Genomic DNA, 17,654 nt, shown 5'->3' with positions numbered 1-17,654 from the left:
CCGAGGGGGTGAATACTTTTTAATAGAGACTGTGTGTTCCTTTGCTTGAACTCAGTCTCTGTCATACGTGAGCGCCTGTGTGTGAGAGTTGGCACGGTCCCACATGTTCCACAGGCCAGCGCGTCTTTGACTTGGCCTCACTTCTCCTTGGATCCGAGGTCACCGAAGTGTGTTTGTGCACACGTGCCGTCGGCAATAACATACCTTTGCTGTGAATCTGTGCACACTGCCCCTCTGGTCTTCTTCCAGTCCAGGTCAGAGGCAGGAAGAGCGCCGAGAGAAAGGGAGGAAGCAGAAGCCTCTTTCTCGCTGGCTGCAGGTACTGACCCTGAGCTTTGACCTTTAACTTCAGCTTGAATCTTTCTGGCAAAACACAGCTCTACAATTACAACTCTAAATACCTGATGCTACGGTTACAGAAAGTTTAATGTGGGTCATGTGAGTAACAAGTAATAAGCAAGACACAAAAAACTCATTAAATTCCAGAAATATAATTTAAATCTTTATTTAAACAACAATGTTGTTTTGACACATTGGACGAAACTTGTTGTTTTTGTTCACTCATTACATTTACAGAAATGTTTCAGAAAGCTGCATGAACTGATTTATTTTGTTCTGCCAATCATCTGTTTTTCTTTCCTTCATCAAACTGTTTGACAAAGACGGTGCGGTGCTGCTTTTAAAAAGGCTGTACAGACATGAGTCCTGTCCAAATCCAACCACATCCACAGAAAAAGGTGTAAAACGCTCACACCTGAGTGATTTAAACCACTTGATATCATCATCATCATCATCATTACATGGATGCTCATAGCTAGCCTAACTGTTTTTGGACAGAAACCATGACTTTGGAGGGTGATAGATTTTTTTTTTTTTCTCCTAGTGCCGTTTCACCAGGTCCAGAAAAATAACCTGCTGCCATGTTTGGCAGGCTCCAGGTTGCCTTCGATGGTCGGGTTGGGCTCAGGACGTGGTCTAGAGTGGTAGGGGTTCTCTGGGAGAGGCCGCGAAGTTGACACTTTGGTTACCTGTCAGAAAGCAAATGGAAAAAAAAAATAAAAAATCAAAGGTTTATTAGATGTTCATTGCAGAAGCAATCATGTCTTTATGAACAGGTTACCATTATCACAGTATATCAAAGTTTTAAAATGAGAAAAGATTTGTCTATCGCTTATAAGAAAAGCTCATTTGTTTGTTTAAAAATATTAATATGGTTTGGTAATCTACAAGCAGCTTTGTACTGTTTACTAAATGGCCTGGTGCTGGCTGGCTGCCAGTTACAGAATCCAAATAATTAACCAGGAAAGTCAGTTTATACTCAGTAACACTCTTTGTGCTACTCTATGAAGAGTAAAATGGCAAAACAGGTTTAACATATTGCAAAATTACCAAATGTACATAATAGAACAACATGTAGATGGTGTTTATTAGATTTATCATAAATCTCTATATCAAAATTAGAGTAAAAATGAATGTCAGACACAACGTTTCTGTTCATTAAAAGCAATTAGATCATAAAATATGTTTTAGTAATACCATCAGATTTTGAAACAGTGTCAATTTTACTCAAGGTTCTCAGATGGTGAACATTTTGTATTGGGGTGCGTAATAATCAGCACAAATAAAGAATCACAGTACATTCGTCTGTCTCACCTTAGATAGATCTCCCAGGTCAGGTCTCACCCAGCCCAACTTATCAAGGACACAGCTGTCAAAAGCTTGCTGCTGTTTGCGGCAGTGACGTAGTTCTGTCAGGTTGGTGTAATCCAAGCAGGTCCAGTACTCCGTGAAGGACTCAGCACAGTTTCCCTTGATTTGTCTGAGATGTATACAGACATGCAATTATATTTCAATCTACTGCCAAGTATGACTCACAATTGTCAGCAAAGAAAAAAGTTTTTTTTTTTCTGGTTTTCAGAGATGATGTTTGTCACCTAGAAAAACATCAAAGCAACAGACAAGTGACATACTGCTGTAAAACTGGAGGCATTTTTCTTTAAAAACTAGATATATTGTTCAGAAACGTCCAAATAGGTCGGACCAATTTTATTGTTGTAGATATTGTCAAAATTACAGTATTTTTTCAGACTTGGAAAATGCTGACTCCCATATAAGATGACAAATAATAAACACATGAAAAAAAGACCCATAGTTGCATGGTTCCAGCTTTTGGGACTACCTTTTACACAATGGAAACCAACTGTTGACATCAAAATGTGTCTCAGAAAACATAAAGTAAACAAATGTTCAACCAAAATTTTGAAGTTGGTAAATTTACTTTTATAAAAACTATTTTTTATAACTCATTATCAAGGTGTAAAATGTCTTATCGCCATATGTGCAGAAATGTGGAACTACTTTCAAATTTAAAGACAGCCGCTATATAAACAGCATTAAACTTTGCCCTTTTCAACAAGTCAATCTGCCACATTATGAAAAAAAACACCATATAAACTGTTTGAGGTTGAATTTCTAAAATATTTCATAAAACATGAACCTTACATCATCAATCCTAAAACCTAAAATCTCACCAGCTTTTTCTCCTACTGTTGTTCAGCACTAGTTTTTGTTACAAACCTCTACAGCCCATAATAAATTGCAAAGCCTAATTGCAGAACAAGACACAAAACCTGAAACTTTTTAAATCTTCAATCTATATAACAGCTTTGAAGTCCATAAAAACAACTATCTAGGACGAACATTTGCAACTTCAGACCACATTTTCTTCCCACATGTCCATCACTGAGTAAGAAACATACAAACTCTGACCACAAACCTCTTATGACCAGAGTTTCATATGGACTCCTAAGGTCTGCACTGTGTTGGCTCCAGCATTCAGCCACATCTTTAATCACTCTCTGAGCATAGGACCTAGGATCCATTTTGCAGATGACAGCAGGCATGCAATTTTTAAATCTGAAAATGTAATTATTCTTCACAATCAACACAGTGTTGAATTCTCTCAAATATAATAAGAATTTTTCCTCTGAAAAGGCAAAGAAAATTGTTACACACTTATTTTTTACCCTTAAATATGAACCATGAACTCAAGAAACCAGTTAGTCAACTAATCTTTCTAAATGTCATCTTTGATAGATTTTGGGTAAATGCGCCAGGCACGGTTTCCATTCTTATGAATTAGGTATCAAAAACATAAAATGCTGAATAAGTAAAGTTACCTGAAGAAGTTAAGTGCACATTCATTGACCTTCCTCCCTTCTTGTAAACACTTTCTTGGGTCTTTCTCCTCCCAGCGACAGAGCATAAACTCCTTATTGGGTTTGTCACACTGGGAGCCATAATGGTGTGCAGCAGCCTTCAGAACTGCAGATGAGACATTTACCTAAAGCAAAAAAGAATGACAAAACATTGAGGGGTTCAGAAAAAAACGACCAAAAAAAAAAAGGTCAAAATAATTCATTTTTTTAGCCCCTTCATGCAGCCTAAAATTTTTGCTCCTGAATGAGAGATGAATAAACAAAGGTGTGTCGATTAAAGGCAGATCTAGAATTTAGGGAATGTGCCATTTTAAAAGTTTCATCCTTGTAATATTATTCATTTACATTCTTGTTCAAGGAGAAAAGTTAATTTTAAGAAAAAGACAATGCAAAAAAATATGCGATCTATGTTTTAAGAAAATCTATGTTCCCCACAATCACCTCAAACGTTTTTCCCCACAGATGTTTAACTAACAAAGCAGTGGATTAATCTGTCAACTATTTGATCCCAGATATTTTTCTTCTTCACTAAAATAAGTTACTGGATTAGTTGACATGTAAAACACATAGCAAATAAAACACCACCACTGTTAGTGTGTGCTTTAACGGGAAATGTAAAGTTAATATGTTTAAGATGTTTTCGAATGTGTATTTTCCTTGCTCTCAGTTACTTCCTGAAAACATGAACAATTAAATTAAGTTATGCAGTGCATGGGTTTTATTTACTTTCTTAGAATTTAAAGTGATACTGTTTTTGTTTTTTTATGTCCCACCTTCCCCCTTTAATTTTCAAAATTATAAAACTATACAGACAAATGTTTTAGGGTGCAAATCACATCATAGCGTTGTCATATTGTGCACTGGTCTTTTTTCCCTAAACTTTTGTGAGCAGGAAAAGGATAGGTGTTCAGAAAGTCTCTTCAAATGCTCTTACAGTCGATTACAAGAGTATATTAAGAGAAAAGTTCCATTTTCACTTTTTTATACACTATCCTTTGCAGCTAAAATATTTGTAGAAATAAACAACTATGAAACTTCACAAATCCTACTGCAATCAAAGAATATTTGTCATATGCCTTTTTCTGAAGGTGGTACACAACTTTGTATCTGTAAATGTATAAATAAACTTCCATTCTTAGCGCAGGCTTGAGTAAACTGCAAAAACACAGACAAAATAAAGACAAGACAGGCATATGCTAAAACAATGAAGTAAAAAACTTGCTCGCAATTGTTAAATAATTCTGCACAAGTTCTGTCATATTAATAAAGGTAACAGATTTGCTGCATTAATAATGGTTTTATATATGTGAATACGACAAATATCGTCAAGTGTTTCGTAAATTGAACAACTACTGAATTACAGAAAGCTTCCAGTTTATCTCAGTGTTGACATTGACCTGAACTACTGACAGCGATGACCTGAATTTCAAGGACAGATTTTTTTTTTTTTTGCCAAAACGAAGCCACCTGAATTGCAAATCCAATTCAACGAAGGATGTAAAGTAGTTTCTATAAAGTCATTGTTACTTAATAAGAAGCAGAATGTGAAATGTGACTTGTTTGTCGTGCCGCAAACCAACGTTATCGTTCCTTCAGAAGGACATACGTACATTTTCGAGTTTTTACTTTGGACGTGCACACAGTAATTTCATTTATACATAATTCATCTTGCAATCCTTGTAACTGACTTTCACCGATATGACTTCAATGGGACAGCTTTAGCAGCTAGCCGGTTAGCTTGCTAGTTGGCTACCATGCCTTCTCTTAGTAACAGTAGCCACTGCTTACCTCATCCACTTTCAGGTCCTGCAGAGTCGGTACTTCCAGTGTTGTCGGCATGGCCAGCTGCTGGTTTTCTAATTCAGGCGACTAAAATCAAACACGGCCGAGAAAACCATTCAACGTCCTCCTCGTCTGTTTCAGGGACGAGAACGACAAGGCCGCAGAGAGGAAGGTCAGCTTACGTCGTCGTCATCCTGATGACGCAGTCACGTACGAGCTACGTGTAAATCTTAAATGATTTTTAAATTTTTTTTTTGAAAGAACTTATTTACGAAAAATTAAAAACAAGTAATCTTTTCGCTTGGCATTTGTTTTATTTTTACTGTTTTGAGCAGTTGGCTAAGCAAAGCGTAACCCTTACCACGTTGCCATGGTAACAATACACAAACATTACCCTATCTTAATCTCTTTTCTTCGTAGTTGTGTTTGAGTACATGCGAAAATTACCGCTAGTAACTTTTTTTTCATGGCATTTTTATTGTTCTAAATAAAAAAAAAATTGTTTTGTTTTCACTTAGTCTTTTTCTGTATTTTTGGTGTTTCCAGAAGACACAAAACAGTTTAAGCAATGGAGCTGATTGGAAACAGATACAAAGGAAAAATAAAAAATGGAAGGTAAGTATATATTTAAAAAAAGCTAAATTGCATTAATATTGGGCCATAGTAAGTTATCAGTCGAGAAGAAGTTGATCATGTATTTAATATTTATCTTTTTATTTATTTATTTTTTACCATAGGATGGAAGGTGATGGAGAATACACCTTTCCCACGGATACTAAGTATGTGGGAGAGATAAAAGACGGGAAGTTTCATGGCAAAGGCGTGCTGTACTTTACAAATGGAAGTCAATATAAAGCCACCTGGGAGGAAGGCATAGCTATAGACGTGAGTTTCTTTGTGAGTTTGTGTGTGTTTCTTGCTTTAATTTTGGATTGCATCCATTCAATTACATGACTGTGTTTCGCATTGGTTATACTTAATGCTACATCTGTTCCCTTTTAGCAATCACTCACCATTATTGTTGGGGTAATTATGTTGCTCCCATTATTTCCAAGTATCATGCTTTGTTCTTCCCTGCTCTGATATGATCTTTCATGAGCTTTGCAAGTAAAGCGATCATTCCATTTTTTTTTATCATTGCTGCAGTTGTGCTCCATTTTAAATGTTGGCAGCTCTGATCCATGGTAAATCCTGGCTCATGTTACCTTCCACCTGCATTCAGTGTCAGCCTGAGAACCTGGCTCTTTGCAAAGAGTCTTTAGATTAGCTGATGCAGTACTAAGATTTACATTCACAAGGGTCTTATTTTTTCTTTATGTGTAATCTCATTTAGTATTTTAATTCAATACTTAAAATTTGAAATATTAGCTATTTTCTCTATTTGAGATTATAAAAAGTACTAGTTGATTCAGTGTTTCCAAAGCATGAACTATTGTGGCTTTGTACCCTTGATCTTTTTCACATTCTGTCATGTTATATCCCTATGCATTGAAGCTCACAGCTCAATTGGAAAAAGCTATTATTCAGTCTGCATATCTGACCTTTATGAAAGAGTTGCGAGAAAAAAAATCCCAATACTGACCAAAAGCCTTGCCCCAACAACAATTTTCCTCAAACGATATAGGAGACACGGCAAACATGTATAGAGATGTGCTCTGATCAGTTGAAACTTAACATTAATTTTCTTTAGGTTGTTTTTTTTTTTTGCAAAACTGAAAGTGCCCTAAAATAGTTGTAGCTGTAATTGCATCACAGTTTGATTGTTTAAGGCATCTTCTAAGAACAAATTCTGCACTACACCCTTTTCAGATTTGGTTTTGGCAAAAAAAAAAAATAATTTTCACTTCCCTGGTGTTGGTCTATCACACAAAATTCAATTAAGATACAGTTAAGTTTGTGTTTAATACTTTTGCAAAACATGAGACAATTATTATTCTGCTTACATTGTTGGTTTTGCACAGAAAAGGTTTGAGATATCCATCTCAGAGAGGCCTGCCTCAATCTAAAGACAATAGGGGGAAATATAAATTCTTTTGTGGCGCTTTAAGTGCTGGGGAATGTCATTTGAAAACCTCAGCATCTACTTATCTCTTCAGTAACTATGTCTGAGGTATGCAGGATAACCCCCTAGACCTCATATGCAACTGTTTGTGCTGTAACTATTTTCTGTGAAAGAAGTATTCACATGGGAAATGCTCAACAACACTGAGCATTATCTTGACTGGTATAGGTTTGTTTCTGCCTTTCATCTTTCAATTTACTTCTTGTTTGTTTTCAACTCTAAAAGAAAGCATACAGTTATACCAAAACTCTGTGCATTTTATCAAAAGAGGTGAAATAGCAACACCGATACTATTATTGAGGGACAAAATTCTGATTCATGTTTTTGATGTTTTCTTTCCTAAGGGGACATTTATCTTCCCTGATGGTCTGGTGTACCGGAACAAGAACTGGGACTACTGTGATGGTTATGACAGACGTTTCTATACTGAAAGATGCTATGGATTCATACCACCAGGTTGGAATTTATTATATTTGCGCTGATTCCATTTTTTCTCTGTTCAGTTTTCTTCCAAACGCACACATCATTTAGTTTAAAAACAAAATAATTCACATAGTAGCAAAGTGAAAGAATAGTAATGTGACAGCAAGATAATTGGCAGGTTTAAAGGCTTGAATCAAAATTAGCAAAAAAAAAAAAATCCAAGAAATTACAAAACAAACAGAGAAAATAGGCAATAAAAATGTATTCAAATACTACTTTTGATTTTAAAGAGTGATAGACTACATATAAAAAGCTGAAATATTTTCATTTAGATTTTTAAAACCATACACAGTACATCATTTTGGTCATATAAATAGGAGATTAGATTGAAATTTTGGCTTTTGAGTTGAATTGTTTTCCAATTTTTGGGAATGGGTGTGCCACATTTTTATTATTTTTTGTTTCACTAAGTCCAGATGCTTTAATAGCGCTTGCAAGGCCAGGACTGGGAAGTACCAAATACCACTTAATATGATCTTGATGGAAAAGAATGAATACTTTAGCTGTAAACTGTGAAAACTATTTGTTAGAGTTGCACAACAAGACAACATTATTTTTCCAGCTCATTTCTTCTTTTTTTTCTCCTTCATAGCTATGTCCCCACAACTTTTTGTGAGCTTTAGCATCTCAGCCACAAAAATATCTGTTCTGGGCATCAAAGACCAAATATACTACTGGCATGTACTCTAGAATTTATTGTGATGTTGCAATAACAAAACTGCTTCAATTTACTTTGTAACTTTACATGTACATGCCTCAAAAACCATACATCTGCGATTTACAGTTTCTGTTTGCAAGAAATAGCTGTCTAAGTGTCCAAATATTCATTGTCAGCCTTTGATTTTTAGGGAATAGTTTAACTATACTTGTTATTTCAGATGAGAAAAACTCAAAATCATCTGTGTTTGACCAATGAAAAAACATTATTTGCAATTTTTTGGGCAATCTACTTGCAGTCTTTGATGGAGTGACCCTCCTATTATTTGTAGGGTATTCCACCATCTGTTTTTGTTATTAACAATAACTGTTTTAAAAGTTGGAGACTTTTCCATCTAGTACATGGAAAAGGAATCAGGTGGGACACATTAGAAAAAACTGAGTAATCAACCAGGAGTCACCTTGGTTTTGTGCAATAGCATCAAATATTATTTTGCCCTTCAAGTTAACATTATGATTATGGAAAAAGAAAAGAAAAAAATCTTTAACGCTCTAATGCCAAGCTTTCTGTTTACACAGGAGAAACTCAGCTGACAAATGTACACCCACCACCACTTATCCCTGATGGCTGCTACGATTGTGCAGATGGTTTCTATGACCCAAAAATCAGAGTCATCACTACCTACTCTGGCGAATTCCTCAGAAATGCAGGTAAAACAAACATGTGGTTCATGAAGAAAAAATATGTTATTTAACCACTTTTGTAGCCTTCTCAAAGACAATCCTCACGAATTGATGTCTTCACTATTATAATGCAGTCACATATAACAGTGGATTGCGTGCTGTTGTGAACAAAAGACCCTATAGTTGTTGTGTAACTGCACTTTTACTTACTTTAAAGTAAACTGAGCTCACGTCTTTCAGTTTATGCATTTTTCTTCCACTAACCTTTTGCCAAATTGGCTCGGTCTGAGTGAGAAACATCCAAGCATGGAGGGCTGTGGTGCCAAAGTAAATTAGAAAGATGAAAGTCAAGAGCAAACACAAATTTCCATTTCAAATTATGTACACAGACTTTTTTTGTTCGGAGAAGCATCTTTCACTGATATACCGGTGAATGTTAAATCTTTTTACTAAGTGACCTAGTAAAGAAACATTATTACAACAGTAAGAGTGTTACTGTTCATTCAACTCCTATGTTTTAACTTGAACATGTTTCAGTTCTTTATTTGTGTAAAACAAAGAATCCTTCTAAAGTAGGATCAATATGGCTTTGCAGGACTCTTTAGAGCATAGTCCTTTATTCATTTTCCAGTTGTCTGGAAAAAAATGTTGGGTGGAGCAGTTGGTGGGAGGGACTGTTGCCTTGAAACAAAAAGGTTTTGGGTTCAGATTTTAGTCCGTGATCTTTCTGCATGGAGTTGACATGTTCGCTTTGTGCATGTGTGGGTTCTCTGTGAGCTTCCAGCTTCCTCAGTCCAAAAACATCTGTGTTAGGTTAATTAATCTGCCTGAGTTGTCTTCGGTAGTGAGTGGGCGTGTGTATGCATGTTTCTATGTTACGCTGTGATGGTCTGGCGACCAGGCGAAGGTGTACCCTAAATATCCTCCACTGTCCACAATCCTGCAAAGGAAAAGCTGATATAGATGATGGAAAAAGTAATGTCTCTTTTCTAAATTGTATTGATATGTGAAGGATGCAAATGGAATTTAAAGTCAATTCAGTTAATTCAATCCTAAAAAGTGGAATAAATAAAAGACTTCAGATGTTCGATTATATTATCTTTTCAACATAATTTTACATAAAAAGTAAAAAATTAATATTCAAATTAAAATATTTCACTTCTAAATAGTGGCGGTAGAAGAGCAGGTGTTGCCTGAAAGACCTGAGCGTATAAACCAAGATGAAAGCTTGGAGAGAGAGGTCCAGCTGTGTAGTTCTGGTTCTAAAGGGAACAACCAATAGGATTAGATAAAGAATATTGAATAAGAGGTGGCAACACAGACAACATTTCCTGATAAGTAGATTTTATGCCTAACTAAAGCTACAGTTGTTTCATAAATGTGGTTTGAGTAGAACATTTTTCTTTGCCTATATTCTAAAAGTTTCCTTGGTCTAGGAACGTTCACTATGAACCTATGGAGTGAAGTTAAATGAGACCCTGCATTATCTGATTTGAAATTTCTGAGTAATGTCATCTGACAGGTATCCTTTTACAGGCATTTTTTTTGTCCTAAAAGAAACATTGGATGCACATTTCATGACTGAATCAATGCCCAGAATTTGAAGTACCGTAAATGCAGTCTGTCAGGTGCCCAGAGAGATATTCTCTAATTCCGTCATCCTCTGTTCATCAAGTCTCCTAGACTTGTTGTGACAGAAAATGATAGCGTTGCTCACCTCAGGACCTTACAGGAGATGCTGAGGAATTGTCTGGGAAGACTAATCATTTCAGCACTTTGATCCAGAAAGCAACAAACTTACTTGGCACAGGAGGGAAACATGAAGGAAAAGCAAAACCCCAGCCACTGAGGAGCATTTGAGAAAAGGCATGGAAGGAAAAGCACTGGTCCCCAATCCTGGTCCTCAGGGTCCACAGAACCATTTGTTCTGGGCCGTTGTCTTCTGTCCAATACCTCTGCAATAAAGTTTTTGAAGCACGTATATCAGAATAGGGAGACATTTAAAACCTGTTTGGCAGTGAGCTCTGAGGATCATAATTGGGGTCCATTTAGGTAGATAATGAAAGAATATTGAGAAAAATGACTAGAAATTACTAAACGCAAAATAAATAACTGATCAGGATAATCACACAGGAAAATCTGAATTAAAGAACAAATTGTATACAGTCTATAACACCAAATATGACAAATAAAACTAAAGTTCTGCTCATGTCAATGTAATAGTTGTTCTGTACACACATTCATCCACTTCAGCTTTGGACCTCTGCAGTTCTTCCAGAGTACTATGAGCCTTCAAGTTGCTTCTCTGTTAAGCAATTTCCTTCCCTGACTTGCCAGCTTTAGTAAACAGCCATGACTTGGTTGGTCAACATGTGTGCCATACTTTTTGAAGATGGACACTGTATGAGCTATTGAAAGCTTAGGATATAGTTTTCTAACCTAAGCCTACTTAAAGGTTTTTCAAAACCTTATTCTTGACCTGAACCCTCAAAGAACAACCATATTTATACTGGCATTACATCAGAAAATCAGCAATTGGTTGTACCATATTTAATTTAGGGGCATCTTATTAAGGGGACTGATTCTGCCAGATTTTTATTCATCAAAATTGTGAAAATTATTTTTTTTCTCCACTTCACAGTTATGTTTGTGTTTGTCTATCACATAACATCCCATTTAAAAAAAACATTGAAGTTTTTGATTGTAATGGGGCACAATTTGAAAAAGTACAGTGAATATGAAAACTTGCATTGCCTTTTGTGGCTTTTATGTTTCTTAACTGGATCTTTGTCGAACAGCACCAAGCATTTAAAGACTGAAAATATTATATCTCATTTTCAAGTATGGCAAAGATTAACCAAAATGTCAGGATTATCATCTCTATCAGATTGATCCTGCATTTGAGATTTACTGGCTGTTTGCCCAGAATAACGAAAATAGGTATTCAGATAGAAATCCTGAAAGGAACGTATGAGTGACTCGCCTAAATGATTTTTTATGCAGGGTTTGTATTCGGATTAGCTATTTGCAATGTAAAACAGAAGTTCCACAAGCACTCAGATCTCATTTTCATACATGTAAAGGCAGAAGATAAAATCTAGATCAATATCAGATGCTTAAGATTGCAAAAATGTGCTTTTTTATATTTCTTCCTGATGCAAGTTCTTCTTTGCTATTTTAACTCTGGCAGTGACGAACAGAAAAATGAGATAAGGGGGGAAAGGGCAACAGAAAGACAATATGGGAAAAAATGTGTACCAAAGACTGAAGACATGAGGAACAGAGTACCTTTGAACAATACTCACTCTTGATTTAAATAGATATAGAGGAAAAACAGGAACTGTGGAATTGATGTCTGCCTGTTTTCGGCCGTGGTCGTGTTCGTGCCCTCCGAGGGATGTGCTCTATATGTGGCAGCTGATGACAAATACTATTTATGCCTATGTATTCTTTCCCTTTTGTCTTGATATACAACTCTTGAAAGGAATGCTTCTGTATCCTGTAAGAATTTATTTTTCAACCCTGGGAGGTGAAGGCATATTTGTCAGGGTGGGTGTGAAGACTGAATTTATTGCCCAGCGGCTTCCGCCCAGGATGAGGACTGCAAAGATGATGGGACACAGGGAAGACCCGCCCTCCCAGTGGGGGCGCTTACTGTGGCAAGAAAGAGGAAGGAGATCCCCATGCAGCTGTGGATGTGAGGCGATGGAAAACTCTGCCAGTGAAGACAAACATTAAAAAATGTTGCATAGATAAAGTTCTTTTTACCTGCATTCTACTCTGTTAGCTTGGACAGATGTAACTAGGAAGCATGAGCATATTTAAATTACTGACCTCCTTGGTTGCTAATATTAACATGGATAAACAAGCCGTTCTGGAAAGGTGCCAAGCTGCAAAACAATAGGATCTGTGGCTAATATCTCCCAAGTGGTTACAGATTCTTTTGGAGGATCTCTGAAGCAATTTTTGCATAGCATCTTGCAGGACAAGAATGTGAAAATCTACAGGAAATTGTAGTAGTGAGTGGACACAAATGATTCACTGGGCTTAAGAAGTAAGTTAAAACATATATCTCAGTCTTGTGTGTCCTTATTTTCAGCAGAGTGTCTTGGTGAACCTAAAGGCGTTTCTTCCAATACTGTATGTATTTTTATTCTTAAAATACGATTTAGACACCAAATGAAAAATGTGTCCATTGGTTTTGAAAACGGAAGAAGAAAAAAATGGCACAGATATGAAAGTAGCCAAAACATCCATTTAACATAACAGGGTCGATTGGGGAGAGGAGGCAGCATAACGAGGGAAACACGTACAACCCAGCGGGAAGCATGGCCGCGTAATGAATTCCTGCCGTAAAGGCAGGGAGGTGGAGAATAACAGCCACAATGATTCAAAATAGCATTAGTACTTGTAAGAGCTGAGAGTCAGGACAGATGAGGAGATGCATGTATGAGCAACAGCAGCAAAAGGATCTGCTGACTAAAGAGTCCTGCATGGTCAGACCTACAAGTTTTCATTGCCACAGGAATCGTCATTTTGGTTTCAGCCCCCTTCAATCAAATTTCCCTAACCTGATTAGCCTCAATGTTAACAATTTAGGCATTTTTATTTTTTTAAAAAAATGCATCCAGAAATACACAGACAATAAAAATCTAAAGCATGTATGAAGAATATATACATTATCTAAATCTGGAACACAACTCACACAGTGAACAAAATGAATATTTCAAATTAATTTAAAATGTCGGTTTTATTTTATTTCAAGGAGACTTCTATGGACATTTAATTGTATTTAAATTTGTTGCTGCTGATTAGAATTGTTGCTTAACTTTGGAGGTGTAATATGAGCGATTTGTGTAATTAAAAAGATTGAGAAAAGACACAAAGTTCACATCTGCACAATCAAACCTCCAGCATCATCTGATTGAACACGTTGAGTTATTTTCAAAACAAACACCCTCCCGGATACTTTTTACTGTATACCCGCTTAGCAGAATGGCCCGCGTGTTGCCATATGATTTGGTCTTACTTTCCTGTTGCTGGAATGACTGCTTCCATCTGAAACTGTGGACAGAAAACATTCCACTGCCAAGGAAAACACCTCCAGTGACCGAACCGTGGCCTGCTCCCTTTGTCCCCGTCCAGTCGAGGTGTTTCACAGACAGATAAAATCAGCCTGGGCTCTGGGGAGTGGAACTGAAAATTCTTTGGAAATTCTCCCTTTTCAAACATCTTTCAGGCTTTCACCCTAAAATTTGAATTATAGCTTAATCCCCTGATCTTTGACTGATGAATTAATGTCGGGGTTTTTTTTAGTTTTTTTTTTAGTTTTAATCTGATATGAAAGCCACAAGCTGATTTTCTGACAGTTTCTGGGAGACGCTTGACTTATGTGAGCATATTTGAAGGTTTGTTTTGGCGTTTTTATATTGTGTGATTTCACTGTAGTGCCTCTACAAACTGTGCATACAGGATAATAGCACATAATGATCTTAAACTCAGCCTCTGGTAACTATCACAGGAGCAGTCGAAATGCTCCTATTTCTGCCTCAGTTTCACTTTAATGTCCCGCAGAACCCCATTATATCTTATGCAAATTACCACAAATGAAGAAAACTGATTTTTTTTTTATTGAGCCAGAGTGGGTGTAACTCTTTGTGTACATGTGCAAGTGTTAAATCACAGCGATCAGGCTGGAAGGAAACACTTTTCCCTCAGAGTATGTTTTGAGGGTTAAGATAAACAGACTTTAACAAGGTGCCATTATCGCTTCCACACTCACTCCTGTGTGCCTTGTATGAAGATCATCCATGTTTGTTGTCAGTCCAGATCGGTATCCACAACAAAAACTGCTGAATGGGAGTATACTTCCCATTCAGCTTCTTAAATACACTTTAAGACGTGTATTTTATTTTTAAGGTCTGGATTAATATGAAAAACTATTTATATTTATATTAGAGATGCATCAATCAAATGTTTCCTCTCTATTTTTGATGTGTGGGTTTTCTGGGGGGGGGGTTGTGGTTCTGATCTGTCAATTTCCAAGTTGACCCGGTATGATTTACTTGCCTAATGATTGTTATATAGTGCATAAAAGTTCATGCTGTTGGCTGACACTTGAGCTGAAAAAGGTGGGAGTTCTCAGTTTTGATATATTAAATAGATTAAGGGGAAAAATAAGATCATTTAGTATGCTCAAATCACCAATCAGAGTCAATTAAAATAAAAATTGGCTGATTCCAACCACTGGCTAAGCATTTGGTACATAATGCTTGTTATTTAAAAATTGGGACATAAAAAAAATTGGAAATATAAAATGTACCATAGCCCTGAATATAAAATGTGTGATTTTAGCTAGCTAAAATCTGAATATTTTTAAGTTCATGGACTGGAAATGTTATGCATTAATACAGTGCCTGCAAAGCCTAAAATATACCAGCCACCTGTGCCCTCATTTAACTTAAGCTGCCAATTACATGTGACTTTAATCCTCAGATAAACGCTGCTATACAATCTGAAGAGGGCAGAATTACAGCAAATATAAAAATGTCTCAATCTAATCATCATTAAGCCTCGGGGCTGTGACTAATTGAGGTCAGTCTCATGGAAACACGGATATTGCCGTCAGTAATTACCTGTCCCATTTTCAACTAAGTCACAAAGACGGCGCAAATGTTTGCTGTGGCAGCTGTCGCGTGGCCGATAGAGGGTCCAATTGCCCTCGCGATCGGCGCAGGTAGAAAGGAGAGCCGGGCTGTTATGCCCTTGAAGTGGCTGGTGGCGACCACGCCCACCACTGCCAATTACACACAATCAGCGCGCGAGCCGCAGACCTGCACCTCTGCGTCTACAATAGGGGCCCCGCGCGCTTCGTGGACCCTCGGGGTGAGGCCCGCGAGCGGCTCAAGTGCGTGCAGCTGCGCGCGCTCCAGAAAAAGCTCACTTCCCCTGCAATTAGCTTCTCGTTTCAGCGTCTAACAAGGAGAAACTGGTTTATTATCGGCTCCTCTGGCGGTCGTTTGGTTTATATAAAAAAAAAAGATTGGCGTCCATTTTTGGTGGGTTATTATTTGTTGGTGTCTGAAGTGGCACTAAGAAGTTATTTTCCTCTAATTGTTAGGCTTATCTTGCTTTGACAAATGTATCCAAGATTTGAATGACACTTCAGTTCTGCAGTCTAGCGCAAAAAACGACCTGCAGTTTAAATATGCAAGCTACTGATTGTTACACTTAAAATGAGCTCAACAAAATGCGCTCAGCCTCTTCTTACCCTTTATGCCGGAATAAGAAGACGGTTCATTTTTGTTGCTTTGTTTTGTTTATTACGATTGTTGATTGTCTTCAAAAACCAGGAGATGTCTGGAATTTGCTTTCAGAAAAAAAAAATGAGTGGAAAAATGTATTTTTTTTCCCTTTCATTTTCTGAAAGACAAAAATCTGGTAGTGCTTAATCAGTGCGTGGGGATTTTCACATTGATTTTTGTGATATTGGCGATCCTTATATTTAATTTGCCTCATCACAATCTGATTTGAATATTTTGTCATGCAGAAGTAGGTTTTTGATCCAAAAACAAAAGACACATTACCTAAAAAATTAAAGGCCATTTCACTACATGTTTGGTTTATAAACAACAATTCAGGATGAACTAAACCAGTGTTATTTTCTACAATGCTAAGGAAACCACTAAATATGATATTTTTATTACATTTTAGTAAAGAAAATAACCATGTACTAAAGTTTACAAACTGTGTTTAAATTGGTCTACTCTAGAATATCCCATTGCTTATTTTAATGCCCACGAGTTACAGATTTTGAACTTGAACTGATGTAAATTAGTCCAGATGCCCCAAAAGTTGTGTAACTACCCTCCACAACACTCCAAAAGCCAATTCCAGAATTGTTTTGTTTCAGTATTTGTGGAATTCAAAAATGATAAGATACTATTTAAGCAAGTTCATCATTGATTTTTTTTTTGTACTCAAATATACAGAATGTTATAAAACAGCTGAAAAAATAGATTTGCTCCTGAAAAGGGTTATTATGAAAAATATTTTATTGCAACAAGTAATAGCTTTTACTATTGTTTGTTTCTGATATTAATAAGAATTTATTTCCATCTAACCCTTTCCACAGATGACAATGAACATGAGTGGATAGTGAGCACATGTCGCAGGGCTTGGGACGTGCCTTTAACTGATATTCCTCTACAAACCTCTTGCAAGCAGATCTGAGGAGAACAGCAAGATTGTCTTAATAGTGTTTAAAATTGTGCTGTTTCACATAAACTGAGCTGTGGGGTTTTCCCTCTTTCTTTATTGTACTCAAGACATAGCTGAATAAATGAATAGAATTGTAATCGACGTTTTTTCTTTGAGATGTTTTTTTAATCAGCAAAATGCTCTCTTTCCTTCTCAACACTAAGGCTCTTTCCACCTGCAGGATTGTGTGTTTCAGTACTAATGTACCTTTATGCCTATGAAATCAGTTCACTTAAAGTTAAACACTTCAGTTGTTGCAGCAACTGAAATTCATTATTTGCTCCTATTGAACAAACTCTTCAAGGCCTAAGCAAGCACTAAAGCCAAAATTCATTTTCTAAAAGATTCATTCCATACTTTTATTCTCTAAAAATGCAGTTAGAAGTTAGGATAAAATGGTTATAAACTTTAATTAAGACGATCAATAAAAACGTCAGATATTAGCAGAATTATTAGTCAGTTTTGTTGCTATGCAATCATAAGCAGGTAGCACTTGTTTACATAATTTT

At 36.6% G+C, this 17,654-nt stretch overlaps 2 protein-coding genes across 2 annotated transcripts; one reads left to right on the top strand and one right to left on the bottom strand.

Moving 5' to 3' along the window:
- Positions 1-489: 489 nt before the first annotated feature.
- Positions 490-5,193, bottom strand: ndufa8 (NADH:ubiquinone oxidoreductase subunit A8). The gene is made up of 4 exons (XM_005810013.3): positions 5,007-5,193; positions 3,180-3,343; positions 1,654-1,819; positions 490-1,028 (listed from the first exon to the last, which is right to left on the bottom strand). The coding sequence occupies exons 1-4, from the start codon at positions 5,055-5,057 to the stop codon at positions 891-893; spliced, it is 519 nt and encodes a 172-aa protein (XP_005810070.1). The 5' UTR covers positions 5,058-5,193; the 3' UTR covers positions 490-890.
- A 222-nt stretch (positions 5,194-5,415) lies between these two features.
- Positions 5,416-17,247, top strand: morn5 (MORN repeat containing 5). The gene is made up of 5 exons (XM_005810012.3): positions 5,416-5,615; positions 5,738-5,885; positions 7,407-7,518; positions 8,782-8,913; positions 17,021-17,247. Exons 1-5 carry the CDS (start codon positions 5,569-5,571, stop codon positions 17,116-17,118), a joined length of 537 nt encoding a protein of 178 aa, XP_005810069.1. The 5' UTR covers positions 5,416-5,568; the 3' UTR covers positions 17,119-17,247.
- The last annotated feature ends 407 nt before the right edge of the window (positions 17,248-17,654 follow it).

The sequence above is a fragment of the Xiphophorus maculatus genome, chromosome 8 (genome assembly GCF_002775205.1).
Source record: "Xiphophorus maculatus strain JP 163 A chromosome 8, X_maculatus-5.0-male, whole genome shotgun sequence".
In the NCBI taxonomy this organism is placed as follows: domain Eukaryota; kingdom Metazoa; phylum Chordata; class Actinopteri; order Cyprinodontiformes; family Poeciliidae; genus Xiphophorus; species Xiphophorus maculatus.
This window is presented reverse-complemented; position numbering and strand designations above follow the sequence as displayed.